Raw genomic sequence first — 13354 nt, forward strand, 5'->3', positions numbered from 1 at the left:
AGAAAGCCAGGTTGCAGAATGACCCACGAGGAGAGCTGGGGTGGTGGGGCTGCTGCTCCCCTCTGTTGCAAATCCAGATTTCTCCATCAGTGCCTGCTTTGCAATGGTCTCTCTCCCCACCCCCTACCCCTGTCTTTCGGAAATCAATTAGCACTGTCACCGAGGATGATTTATAACCTGCACGCCTTGGGCTGTGGTTTGATTCACCTTATTAGGCTTCCAGCTGCTGTCTCTGAGCAGCTCTTGGCAACTAGCATGGAGGGAGGGCTGAAGTGCTTCGGGGAAGGACAGAGGGAGAAAGAGACGGATCTCTGCAGAAAGTGTTCCCTGTTGCGTCCTGCACAAATGTGATCTGCCCTCCAAGGAAGTGGAGAGCCTGAGTCCTTGGAGGAGGAACGCTTAGAAGAGATTTCTCCCTCTCTCTCAACATCCTGATCGTCAGGGCTCCCTGATGCCTCCGTAGTTCTCTTGCATAGGGACGGAAGAGAACTTTGACTCAGTTTCCATTTAAAAAGCCGACTTACCTAATACCGTCCTTTGAAATTTGCACTTCTCCAAATTTTGCAAGCCAGCTCTCCGGCCAAGTCATGTGTACGAAAAGGCATACACTTGATTCGATCTGGTTTGTTGTATTTCATTCAAATGAATCTCAAAGCAGCTTACAAACAATAACAATAACAAAACATGCTGGAACATCACAAATACAACATAAATCATATGCAATAATTAGCAAATCATCAATAAAGCAATATGCTTGAGTAAAGTGTGCATAGGGATGCATATAATAGGGAAAACAACATACAAAAATGCACTGTATTGGGGAAAATCGCTCTGCAAAAATGTGTACATTAAGCAAAACTGCATACAAACATGCTCGTTAGGAGAAATTCACACTAAAACGCTGGTGAATTTTCATGAGGACTTTTCTTATATATAAAAAATTGCAGATTTATTTGGAAATGTGAAGAGCTGAATTTAAGACTAGAGAAACTGAGAGACACCAAAATGGACAGATTCAGTTATCCTTTGAAATTTGCACCTCTCTGAATTTTGCAGGGCTGTTCTGCAGTGATATACAATAATGCATACGCTATATTACAGTGAAAACAGCACACAGAACAAAGTATTATATATGGGGAAATTGCTTCCTGAAAATGTGTACAGTGGGAGAAATTCATACTAAAATTCGCACTGATCAATTTACACGAGGCCTTGTGCAAGCCCCAGTGGAATGAGGGTGAGCTGGGCCAGCAGATTCCCAGGCGCTGCCCAAGAGCTCCGGGCTATTCCAGTGGAACTTGCCTAGGGGAGAGCCGCCCTCTGGATCAATGAAGGCACTGATGGTGTCTGTGTCCAATATCCTAACAGCGTTGAGAACATATGACCGTAAGAAGTGCCCAGCTCCTGGGTCAGGCCGAAAGGGGCCACCTAGCCTAGCATCCTGGTCTCACTGTGACCGGCCAATGCAGGCCCTGAGCCCAACAGCAGCAACTCTCTCCGCTTGGGTTTCCCTAACAGCAATGCACGGGGAGAAGGAGCCCCTTTGCTTTAAATAGTAGAGAGCAGCACTCAACAGAACAGTCCAGGAGCCTGCCTGTCTCCTCCAGGTGGGGGCCGCCCAATACTTTGGCCACGAAGGAAACAGGGAAGCAGAGGTTGAGAAGTGGAGGATTGCTGGAGATCTCTGGAGCAGTGGTCTGTTGATGTTGTGCTGCCCAGCGCTGGAGCCTGCTCAGAGGGTGCTCATTTCAGTAAGATGCGGGTTTTCTTGTCCCCAATCAGGGTCCTGAAGGAACAAAAGGACGAACCACTTAGAATCAGGACATTGTGGGGGGAGGCCATTCCTAGGCTCCATTTATAGCAGCTGGAGAGGATGGGTGATTCTTAATATAAGAATCTAATAACAGCCTGCTGGACCAGGTCAGTGGCCCGATGTCGTGGGCTGGCTGGAGGCAGAGGAGCGGTGGGAGGGACCAGCTGGGGAAACCCCAGGGGAGGAAGGCTCAGAACCAGGGGATTGGTGGTGGGATGGCGATGAGTGGACAGAGGGAGAAGAGATAGCAGACTGAGAGGAGGAGATGTCGGAAACAGAAGAGGTAATGGTTTAGTGAGCAGGAAGAGTCTGTGGCAGAGAGCAGTCCAGAAGCAGAAGCAGAAGTGGAGGCTAGGGGGGGAGGGAGTCAAGAGGCAGAGATGATGAAGAAGCCAGGGAGTCTCCCCCTCCAAAGGGGGCCCATCTAGTCCAGCCTCTTGTTCTCACAGTGGCCAAGGGGAAACCAGCAAGCAGAATTTGAAAGCAGAGCACCCTCCCCTCATGTGGTTTCCAGCAACTGACATTCAGAAGCTTTGCTTTGGCTTTGCTTCAGGGGCCTGATGGGAGTTGCAGTTCAGCAAGTTTCAACTTCTAAATGCCTACTGAAAACATTTCTATTCTATCAGACATCGGCAGGCAACTAAGAATACTGTACAGCTTTCCATAGCAGCTAGCTAATTTTCCCATTTTAACTTTTTATATGATATTTATTGTATGGTTTTATGTAGAATTGTAGAACGGCAAACTGCTCTTTTTTGTTTTTGTTTTAACAAAAATCAGAGCATTTCATAAGTATGTTTATAAATAAAATAAAATAAATCTGAAAGGCACCAGGTTGGGGGTGGCTGGGCTGCACTGTGATTGTAGAATGGAACTCAGCAGTCCAGTGTAATCATGGGTGGTGCAAATGACATGGCCTCCACTGAGTGACATCGATTCAGAGGCCCCAAGCCCTGTGAGAGAGAGCCAGTGTGGTATAATCAGAACAGGGTGGGAGACCAGGGACTCAGCTACATTAGACAAAAAACAACGGTTTGAATGTGTTATAAACATGCAACACCAGGTGGCGCCAGAGAGCAAAAAAGATTTCTATGTGATTCTTACATAGGCATGTTTCCCCCCCCCTGTGTGTAGATCCAACCCAGGGTTCAAATCACCACTCTGACTGTGGGCCAGTCACTGCCTCTCAGCCTAGCCTACCTCACAGGGTTGTTGTGGGGATTAAATGAGGAGGGGGAGAACTATGTACTCCACCTTGAGCTCCTTGGAGAAAAAAGGTGGGATATAAATGCCACAGGTGGGATATAAATGGCCACTGGTCCCATCACCTCCTGGCAAATAGAAGGGGAAGAAATGGAGGCAGTGAGAGATTTTACTTTCTTGGGCTCCTTGATCACTGCAGATGGTGACAGCAGTCACGAAATTAAAAGACACCTGCTTCTTGGGAGAAAAGCAATGACAAACCAAGACAGCATCTTAAAAAGCAGAGACATCACCTTGCCGACAAAGGTCTGTATAGTTAAAGCTATGGTTTTCCCAGTAGTGATGTATGGAAGTGAGAGCCGGACCATAAAGAAGGCTGATCGCCGAAGAATTGATGCTTTTGAATTATGGTGCTGGAGGAGACTCCTGAGAGTCCCATGGACTGCAAGAAGATCAAACCTATCCATTCTGAAGGAAATCAGCCCTGAGTGCTCACTGGAAGGACAGATCGTGAAGCTGAGGCTCCAATACTTTGGCCACCTCATGAGAAGAGAATCCTTGGAAAAGACCCTGATGTTGGGAAAGATGGAGGGCACAAGCAGAAGGGGACGACAGAGGACGAGATGGTTGGACAGTGTTCTCGAAGCTACAAACATGAGTTTGACCAAACTGTGGGAGACAGTGGAAGACAGGAGTGCCTGGCGTGCTATGGTCCATGGGGTCATGAAGAGTCGGGCACGACTAAACGATTAAACAACAACAACATAAATGCTATTATTATTATTATTATTATTATTATTATTATTATTATTAACCTGCACTCCAGTCTCAACACAACAAGACCTTTCCATCCACTCACATTACCACCTCCCCCCTCACTTTGGGAAGTGAAACACACACACACCATCTACCTACCTTATCAATGCACCAACAAGGAGTCCGGCCACCATCGGGCCAACCCAGTACACCCAGTGGTAGTCCCAGTAGTTGGCGACCAGTGCAGGACCAAATGCTCTGGCTGGGTTCATGCAGCCTCCTGAAACAGCTCCCCTGCATGGCGGAAAAAGAAAAGGAGCAGCCATGTATCAAAGGTCAGTGCTGAGCAAACATCCCATAATATATCTCAAAGCCTCCGCTCATCAGCGCCAATGAAAGCAGAGCTGCCGTTTCCCAAGAGAGGGGCACATTTCAGGGCCGGGTGCGAGAGCTCCTTACCATTTTCTGTCAACTGTATGTGACGGGGAAACCGCAGCCCTTCTCAGTGTTTAAGCAAAAGCCTCATCTCTCACTAAAGGTGGGGAGCAGAACTGTCCGTTCTGGTTAGCGGATGCAAGCAAGGCAAGGAGACCCAACAGGCAATCTGCTGCTGGCTGTCAGGATTCGCATGAAGGACACTGACACTGAACATGCGGTGTCGGCACTGAGGCTGGCGTGAGAACACAAAAGTGCGTAGGGAGCCCTGCTGGATCAGGCCAAACAGTCCCATCTAGTCCAGCCTCGTGCTTTTCACAGTGGCCAAATACTCCTAAGAACCTCAGAATCAAGGTGGACTGCCGCTGGACCTGGAGGTTCCACAAGAAGAGCCTGGCTGCTGGATCAAGCCCGAGGTGGGGCATCTAGTCCAGCACCTCATTCTTACAGTGGCCAAGCAGATGCCCCAATGGGAAACCCGTAAGCAGGGCCAGAGTCCCAGCAACTAGGACTGAGCAGAATCCTGCCTCTGACAGTGGAGGGAGAGCATAGCCCTTGCTGATAGCTTTCCTCATTATCAGCCAGGAACAGCTCCCTGGGATCCAACCCTAAGTGTCTTTGCAAGGAATGTGAGCAATGAAATGCAGGATGAGGAAACCATGGGCTGAATTTATCCAAACACACCTTACAGCTCATTCTCAAGCCAATATTTCGGTGATGAATCAATCGGATTTTTTAAAAAATGCATTTTGGTATGTTCTTTTGAGAGAAGAATTGCATCTAAAATTTCAGAATAGTGTGAAATCTGAAGGATAATTGCGTTCCAGTCTGTGTATTAGTCTGGGAGGGGTGAATTACATCAGCTCCCTTTCTAATATGGACCAAACGAAGAAGTCCTCCAGCCCTACTTGTGGCACCCCACTTGTACTCAAAGCACTGGCCCTGTCTCAAAGCACTGGCCCCTTCCTCAGACAGGGAGCACAAAGTAGACTATGTCAACCAGCCAGTTACATTTCCCCTCCCCATCTTGACCCACCATGGACTTTTGCAGGAATGCCAGCCAAAACTCACCCTGCGAGGATGTCCGCCGTCACGGTGAAGCCGATACAGAAAGGAGCCAGGGGGGTCTTGGTCTTCTCGTTGATGGCCCCCATGCAGACCGTCATGACCAGGAACATGGTCATCACAATCTCACCCACCAGAGCTGCGGGGATTTGGTCGTCCGAGGTGACGGAGGTGAACGCCGCCCCAGTGGCATTGTCGTACCTTTCCCAGACGGTCATCACCTGCAACAGATTTAGAGGCTTCCAAATTTAATTTCAGGTGCACAAGTGATACAAAAGTAGTCCCATCATGTACGGCATGGACTCTGTCTCTAAGACCACTTGGTTGTTTTTCATACCGTTGCCACTGGAAGTCCTTTGACAGTGGGGCAAACAACATGAGAAATGAAAGACAGAGCCATCTTTCCCAATCTGCAGCAATCCAAATGCTGCAATGCAGTTCTCCATACAACAGATGTTTGCAAAACTTAGGGTTGCCATACGTCTGGGAAATCCCGGACATGCCCTCTTTTGGGGGGCCAATATGACAATCTAGGGGGGGGATTTCACATATTAAAGGAAATGTCCGGGTTTTGGGGTTTTGATTTTTAAAAATAATAATAAAAATTGTATTGTTTTGGCGGGGCTTAGGCTTAGGGACGCGGGTGGCGCTGTGGGTTAAACCACTGAGCCTAGGGCTTGCCAATCAGAAAGTTGGCAGTTCGAATCCCCACAATGGGGTGAGCTCCCGTTGCTTGGTCCCAGCTCCTTCCAACCTAGCAGTTCGAAAGCACGTCAAAGTGCAAAAAGCTACAGCGGGAAGGTAAACGGCGTTTCTGTGTGCTGCTCTGGTTTGCCAGAAGCGGCTTTGTCATGCTGGCCACATGACCTGGAAGCTGTACGCCGGCTCCCTCGGCCAATAAAGCGAGATGAGCGCCACAACCCCAGAATCGGTCATGACTGGACCTAATGGTCAAGGGTCCCTTTACCTTTACCGTAGGCAGCATGGGCTTGGGGCGGGTGCAGGCACAGGCAACTTGGGCTCAGGTTTGGGTGCGGGTGGCTTGGGGTTGGGCGCAAGCTGCTCTGCATGCCATGGCCGCTGCCAGCCCGAGCTGGGGAAATAGGCATGTAGGCGCAGCAGTGGCTCTATGCACCTGCACCCATGTGCTTCATTCCCCAGCTCAGGCTGGCAGCAGCTCAGGCTGTCCTCGTTTTTGCTCTTCAAGGTAGGGCAGCCCTACAAAACTGCACACGTTAGGGAAAAGTATGAATAGAAGCTAATACATTGGTGAAAATAACATACAAAAAGCATGCATTATACTACTTGCAAAAATGTGTGTCAAAACTGCATTAAAAATGTGTTTATTAGGAGAAATTTGCAAGCAATTGCTGGTGCATTTTCATGGCAATTTTTCTAAGGAAAAAAAGGAAATTCACAAATTGCTACAGAAATCTGGAAAAATGGAACTTCAGACTGGGAAAATGAGAATGTGGGAGAACCAAAACTGAAGGGTCCTTCCATCCTTAGCTGTGAGTCCTTAGCACATGCTGCCCCAGCTCCTGGTGCATTAACAGATATCATAATTGATGTTCTTTGGGGCATTTTTCAGTGGGGCATGCTTGGGAGAATGACAGAGACCTGCCACCTGCTGCTGCCTCTGATTATGGCAATGCCATGCCATGCCAAGAAGCAAACCTTCACACACACCCATTGACAGATGCTGTCCTTCCCCCTCCCCTGTCCAGCCCCATCGCCGATCATACCTTGGCCAGCCCGGCTCCGATGAGCCCACCGCACAACTGGGAGATCCAGTAAGGAATGACCATCACCATGTTCAGCCCACCCACAAGCCAGGCCCCGAGGGAGACCGCAGGGTTATAATGGCCACCACTGTAGGGGGGAGAGGAGAGAGAGCATAGTTAGGGGGCTCCTGGGAAAGAATAGTGTACTCTATCCTACTGCACAGACAGATACAAAAATATAGGATGGGGTGTGTGTGTCTGGCTTGACAGCAGTCCATGTGGAGCTACCTTTGAAGGTGACCCGAATGTGGCAGCTAGACTGGTGACTGGGAGCAGCCGCCGGGACCACTTCACACCGGTCCTGAGAGATCTACACTGGCTCCCAGTATGTTTCCGAGCACAATTCAAAGTGTTGGTTTTGACCTTTAAAGCCCTAAACGGCCTTGGTCCTGTATACCTGAGCATCTCCACCCCCACCGTTCAGCCTGGACACTGAGATCGAAAACTTCTAGCGGTTCCCTCATTGCGAGAAGTGAGGTTACAGGGAACCAGACAGAGGGCCTTCTCAGTAGAAGCACCCACCCTGTAGAATGCCCTTCCATCAGATGTCAAGGAAATAAGCAGCTATCCTAATTTTAAAAGACATCTGAAGGCAGCCCTGTTTAGGGAAGCTTTTAATATTCAATGCTGTATTGTTTTAATATTCAATTGGGAGCCGCCCAGAGTGGCTGGGGAGACTCAGTCAGATGGGCGGGGTATAAATATATTATTATTATTATTATTATTATTATTATTATTATTATTATTATTAGACAACAAGCTTACCAGTCTGTTGCATCAGCAAACAAATCTCATGGTGCACCCAAATATCTGGATATTTGGTGTCCAGATCAAGGGAAGTAATAGTACCACTCTATTCTGACTTGGTCAGACCCATAGCTGTCAAGTTCTCCCCCTTTTTTAAGGGAAATTCCCTTATGCTGAATAGGCTTCCTCGCAAGAAAAGGGAAAACTTGACAGCTATGGTCAGACCCCATTTGAAGTCCTGCATCTAGCTCTGATTAAAGGCTAGAATGTGTGCTGAGAAGGGCCCAACGGACACACACAACCTTTGCTGCTCCTCTGAGATCACAGCGCACTCTGCACATAACGTTATCATCACCGGCAGTTACTTCTGAGAGGACACGAACAGTTTATAGCCTGAGCTTTCACCTCCCCTGCTGTTGAGGCCCAAGAATCACTTCTGTACTAAGTCCCTTTTGCACTGATGTTACCAGCAAGCAGATAAAGAGGGAGGAAGAAACAGATCGTAAACTATAGGTGACTAGGGTTTAGGATTGGCATATTTCAAAAAGCAAAAGCTTTGGGGGGGACGGGACCTGAAAATGATCCAGCTTTTTAAAAGACAAACCCCAAAGTTATTGAGTGGTGTGTTTTTCCCAAAATGCCAAAAAAGTGATTTATTTCTTTTATTGACTTGCCTAAGATCCACGACAAAATGCCACCTTTCAAAAATCCCCCCCCCCCCAAGATGTCAATTCTGCCTTTGAAATCCTGGTCATGTCTGGGAAACCCGGATGGATGGCAGCCCTACAGATGGCAGTATAGGAGGCTGATCAAAAGTGACTTGTTTACTCCATTAATCAAGGAGAACAAAGTTGTAAGGGCAAATGTCCCTTGCTTCAAGAGGCAAAAAGATTAACCCTTTTCGGACCAGTCACCCTCCTGCCATTCCAGCTGGGGAGCTGGAGTTCAAATTGGAGACATTTGGAATATGACTGTCCCCATTCCAGAACGCAGGCTCATCTCAATCAGATTCGGAGGTGACCACAGACCCTTCCAAATTAGCTCCTGGCCTACTATTGGGATTCATTGGTACCCAACCATCTCAAGGTTGCCTGATAGGTAACACTTCCTCTCCTCTCTGCTTGCTTAAGACCTTGGAGGCAGGCTTGAGCATCTTTTTTTAAAAAGATGTCTCTGAGCATATTCTGGACCCTAAGGATATGCTTTCAGTGTTAGAACTGTATTGAGTTCCCAGAGCTTTCACACAAAAGTCCACTCTCCCCCCTCTCTCTTCATTTTAGCTGCCTCACTCAGGTGGGGAGGAAGTTATTTTGTTGCTGCTGCTGTTCAGTGGTTGTGAGTCATTAAAGGGGAAGGGACACGGAGCCCCTGCTTTGTAGGCAGAAGTCCCAGGTTCAATCCCTGGCATCTCCAGGTAGAGCTGGGGGAGAACCCAGCTTGAAAACCTGGAGAGACACTACCAGTCAGTGTTGACAGCACTAAGGTAGATGGACCAAGGGATCTGACCCTGTATAAGGCAGCTTTCTATGTTTCTGTGTTGGAAACTCTTGCTGATCTACTGAGAATCACCCAGAGATATGGCAGTAGATGTGCCATTGGACATCTGCCGCTGCTTTCCTTCCACCCCACAGCCAGATGTTGTTTGCTGAAGGATGGCTTCGCACATCAGAGTCTGCAACCCACTGAGAGATCTGTCTTGGCCCCATTCAGTTAAGCATCGCATGGAAGGGAGGCAGGGGAAGGAGGAACGCCATCCTTGCTGCCATCTCAGGACATAGAAGTAAGAACAGAACTGTCCTCTCACTGGCAGGCTCAGGTTCCAACAGGGGCCAGGCATTCAGCTCAGCTCACATTTAAGGGTGAAGCCACCTAATTCTCACTTTGTGAAACATTATATGAACAGAAGCACAGCGACACTTCAAAATTTTTACCCTTCTCTGGATTTTGCGATACATTTCTCCAGCCTAACAATGTGTGTCCAGAAATGTACGACTGAAAGTGACATGAAAAAGGCATTATATATGACAGGAAACCACTTTTGCATTAGGCAAAATTGCAGGCAAATATGTGCATATTGGGATAAATCTGCCCTAAAATGCTGATGAATTGTCATGAGCTTTCATTTTTAAATTGCAAACTGATAAGGAAATGTGGAGAACTGACGTTAAGATTGGAAAAAGGAATAACAGAAATTGACACCTCCATCCATCCATCCTTTCTCTCCCCACCCCACCCCCAAAAAAGGTCTGGCTGGAGATGCCTAAGCCTTGCAAAAACTCCCAGAAGCCTTTGCAGGAACAGCCACCTTCCCTGGGAACTGAGAGAACCCAAGAGTCCTGTTCCTGCCCCTCTCCCCCTGCTGCAAGTTCACCTCCCCTCTTTCCTTCACCTGATGTTCCCCAAAACCGCAATGGTGAGCCCCAAGGCCAGTCCGTGCGCCAATGCCGGCTGCAGCCTCCCGGTGCCATCCGAGTTCTCGATGACCGATGCACAGCCAATGAAGATGAAGAAGGCCGACCCCACCAGCTCTCCGATGCAAGGCTGGACGTACTGCTCAAACCAGTGAGGCTGTGGGGGGCTGCTTTTGCCCTCCATCTCCATCTCCTTGACGGACATCCTGCCAAATTCCACGTCTGTCATGCCTGGGCAAATCTGGAAGACAAGAGCCAGGCTTTAGTGACCAGCCAGCACCTGGTGAGCCCTCCCAGGTCAGCTGAACGGAGGTTGGCCCTGGTACGTGACACAATGAAGACTTCAATCTGAATGCCACTGCATGTGCCGTTCCCATGGGGCGGTCTGCTCTGGACTCGGGGCAAGGACTTGGCAAGGTTGTATCCCCATTGTTCCCTCTCTCGCTCCCACCACACAGGAGATCTGGCAAGGGAGATCTGGCAAGGGAGAAGGAAACTTAGTCACCCTCCTCTTAAAAAAAAGGGCACAACAATTGCCTCAATTGATAAGGCCAAGGTCCAAACCAGAGTTTTGGGAAATGAGCAAGAGGAGTTGCTTTCTATCATGTCAGCCCCTTGATCCACTGAGCTCAGAATTGTAAGCATTGATAGGAAGAAACTCTACGGGGTTTCAGGCAGGGGACGTTCCTACCTGGAAATGCCATTAGCAGCTATTAAACCTGACCCCCGTCTGCACGCAAAGCAGAGGCTCTGCCTGCTACAGACCTTCCCCTAAATGAAAATCAAGATTCCAGTCCTCATGTTTCTGTCTTATTCGGAGCCAGACCACTGCTCCACCTGGCTCAGGATTGTCAACACTGACTGGCAGCTGTTGCCCAGAGTTTCAGCCAGGGGACAAGTCCCAATTCTACCTGGAGATGCCATCAGGGAATGAACTTGAGACCTCTTCTGCATAAAAAGCAGGGTCGCTGCCACTGAACTACACTTCCCAAGGTTATCAGATTCACACATGCACATTGAAGCCATGGAGGATGAGCAGGGGAAGATTTAGGGGAGCGAGCGCCACTGGTTTGGTCGCACCGGGCACAGAGCCTCAGCAACACTGCAGCTCTGATTTACAATGGCGCAAGGCGGAAGGGCGCCAAATTTCGGTGTCACACAGCAGGGCACCGCTGGAATTTGAGGCTGCAAGATCTGCCACTGGGATGAGTTCACCCTGAGCAAGACCTCACTTGCTCTCCACGCTTGCCATTGCCAGCAGCTTGCACTCAGAGGCATGCTGCCTCCAAGAGAGGAGGCAGAACATTGCCATCATGGATAGCAGTCACTGATCGCCTTATCTTGCATGGATTTCTCCAATCCCCTTTTAAGGTCGATGTCCATCGCTACATCTTCTGGGAGTGAATTCCTAAGAACATAAGAAGTGCCTGCTGCATCAAGCAAAAGGCATATCTAGTTCAGCATCTCAAAAGGCATATCTAGTTCAGTAGGACTCCAGCAGAGACGCATGCCCAACTGGCATGTCCTCTCCCTCCTGGTCAGTCGTACGGGAGATTCAAAACCTTTCTACGGCCCCAAACATCACAGTGACTGATACCTAAGGGGCATCAGCACACTTCAGGATCTGCAGAATATAGGCAGTCAGCGTTCAGACTCAGTAGCGCAGCAATTTGGCTAAACTACGTTTATTTACATATATACACCTGGAGCATCATTCCACACTTAGGTATCATTCACTGTGATGTTCGGGCTGGAGAAAGGTTTTGAATCTCCCAAATGACCGACCAGGAAGGAGAGAACATCCCAGTCGGGCATGTGTCTCTACCAGATTCCTACACTCCTGACACTCACGGTGGCTGACCAGATGCCCCAAAGGGATGCCCACAAGCAGGATCCGAGCACAAGAGCAGCTCCCTGCCGCTGTGGTTCCCAGCAACTGGCATTTGGAATCATTGCCGCCTCCAAAGGTGGTGGCAGAGCATAGCCATTGCAGCTGGTAGCCATTGATAGCCCTCTCCACGAATTTGTCTGATCCTCTTTTAAAGCCATCCAAGCATAGCTGCCAAATTTTCCCTTTTCTCGCGAGGAAGCCTATTCAGCATAATGGAAAATCCCTGAAAAAAAGGGATAACTTGGCAGCTATGCATCCAAGTTGGTGGCCATCCCTGCCTCTTGTGGGAGGGAGTTCCACAGTTTAACTCTGCACTAAGGTGTGATGCAAATGTAATAATAAATGAATAAAGGGGGGGAGAGACTTCCTATACTCTCCAACAAGCCCTCTCTAACATTTTCCATCCATTCCCAACGTAAAAAGTTTGGAGAGGGAAATTCTGAATTCCTGCCCCCCTTCCCCATCCACCCCCTGTTGCTCACTTACCAACTCCAATTATTCCAACTGTCTGTTCCTGAAAGAGAGGGTAGAGATGCCTGCTTAGCCACCAGCAAGTCCTTTCCGCAGAATGGTCTGTTTCCTCAGCGCCGAATGCTTTACTGTCCCCGTAAAATATTGGCACACTCCCTGCTTGACCTGTGGTATAAAAGAAGTGTAAAAAAAAAGAAAAGAGAAAAGGTGTGGGTGGGGGGAGTGGAAGGGATCTGTGCAGTTTAAAAACGCAGTAAAAGTTATTGAGTTTTTTTTCAGCTGACAGAGAAATAACAGCTATTTATCTGCGTGGTTCTATGGTTCAAGGATTTGTTTTGCGGGCCTGAGCCAAGTCTGGTTGCCAGCCCCTGGACTGAAGTGCAGAGTGCAAACCCGTGGCGCCACAAGGGGGAAGGAGAGGGGAGGAAACAGGCCCTCCTCAGAGCATAGGCACATTCCCTGCAGTTGCACTCTCTCTGCACGTGTGGAGGAGAGAGTGCTCCTGTGCACGTGCAGAGTGTCATCACCGGTGCCTTTTGTCAACAACTAGGAAAGCTTCGGGGACCCAGGTGGCGCTGTGGGTTAAACCACTGAGCCTAGGGCTTGCTGATCAGAAGGTCGGCGGTTCGAATCCCTGTGACGGGGTGAGCTCCCGTTGCTCGGTCCCAGCTCCTGCCAACCTAGCAGTTCGAAAGCACGTCAAAATGCAAGTAGATAAATAGGAACCGCTACAGCGGTTCCATGTGCTGCTCTGGTTCGCCAGAAGCGGCTTTGTCAT

The 13354-nt window shown here is 48.9% G+C and overlaps 1 protein-coding gene across 2 annotated transcripts; it reads right to left on the reverse strand.

Annotated features, from left to right (window-relative positions):
- Positions 1–613: 613 nt before the first annotated feature.
- Positions 614–12954, reverse strand: AQP8 (aquaporin 8). 2 transcript variants are annotated; one of them, XM_035132235.3, is made up of 6 exons: positions 12592–12954; positions 10193–10455; positions 7018–7144; positions 5279–5493; positions 3932–4066; positions 614–1786 (listed from the first exon to the last, which is right to left on the reverse strand). In XM_035132235.3, the coding sequence occupies exons 2-6, from the start codon at positions 10441–10443 to the stop codon at positions 1744–1746; spliced, it is 771 nt and encodes a 256-aa protein (XP_034988126.1). In that variant the 5' UTR covers positions 10444–10455; positions 12592–12954; the 3' UTR covers positions 614–1743. The 2 variants fall into 2 exon arrangements, with proteins under 2 accessions (XP_034988126.1, XP_060138434.1); XM_060282451.2 differs by lacking the exon at positions 12592–12954 and having other exon boundaries at positions 10193–10736.
- Between the last annotated feature and the right edge of the window lie 400 nt (positions 12955–13354).

The sequence above is a fragment of the Zootoca vivipara genome, chromosome 13 (genome assembly GCF_965207765.1).
Source record: "Zootoca vivipara chromosome 13, rZooViv2.hap1.1, whole genome shotgun sequence".
Taxonomy (NCBI): domain Eukaryota; kingdom Metazoa; phylum Chordata; class Lepidosauria; order Squamata; family Lacertidae; genus Zootoca; species Zootoca vivipara.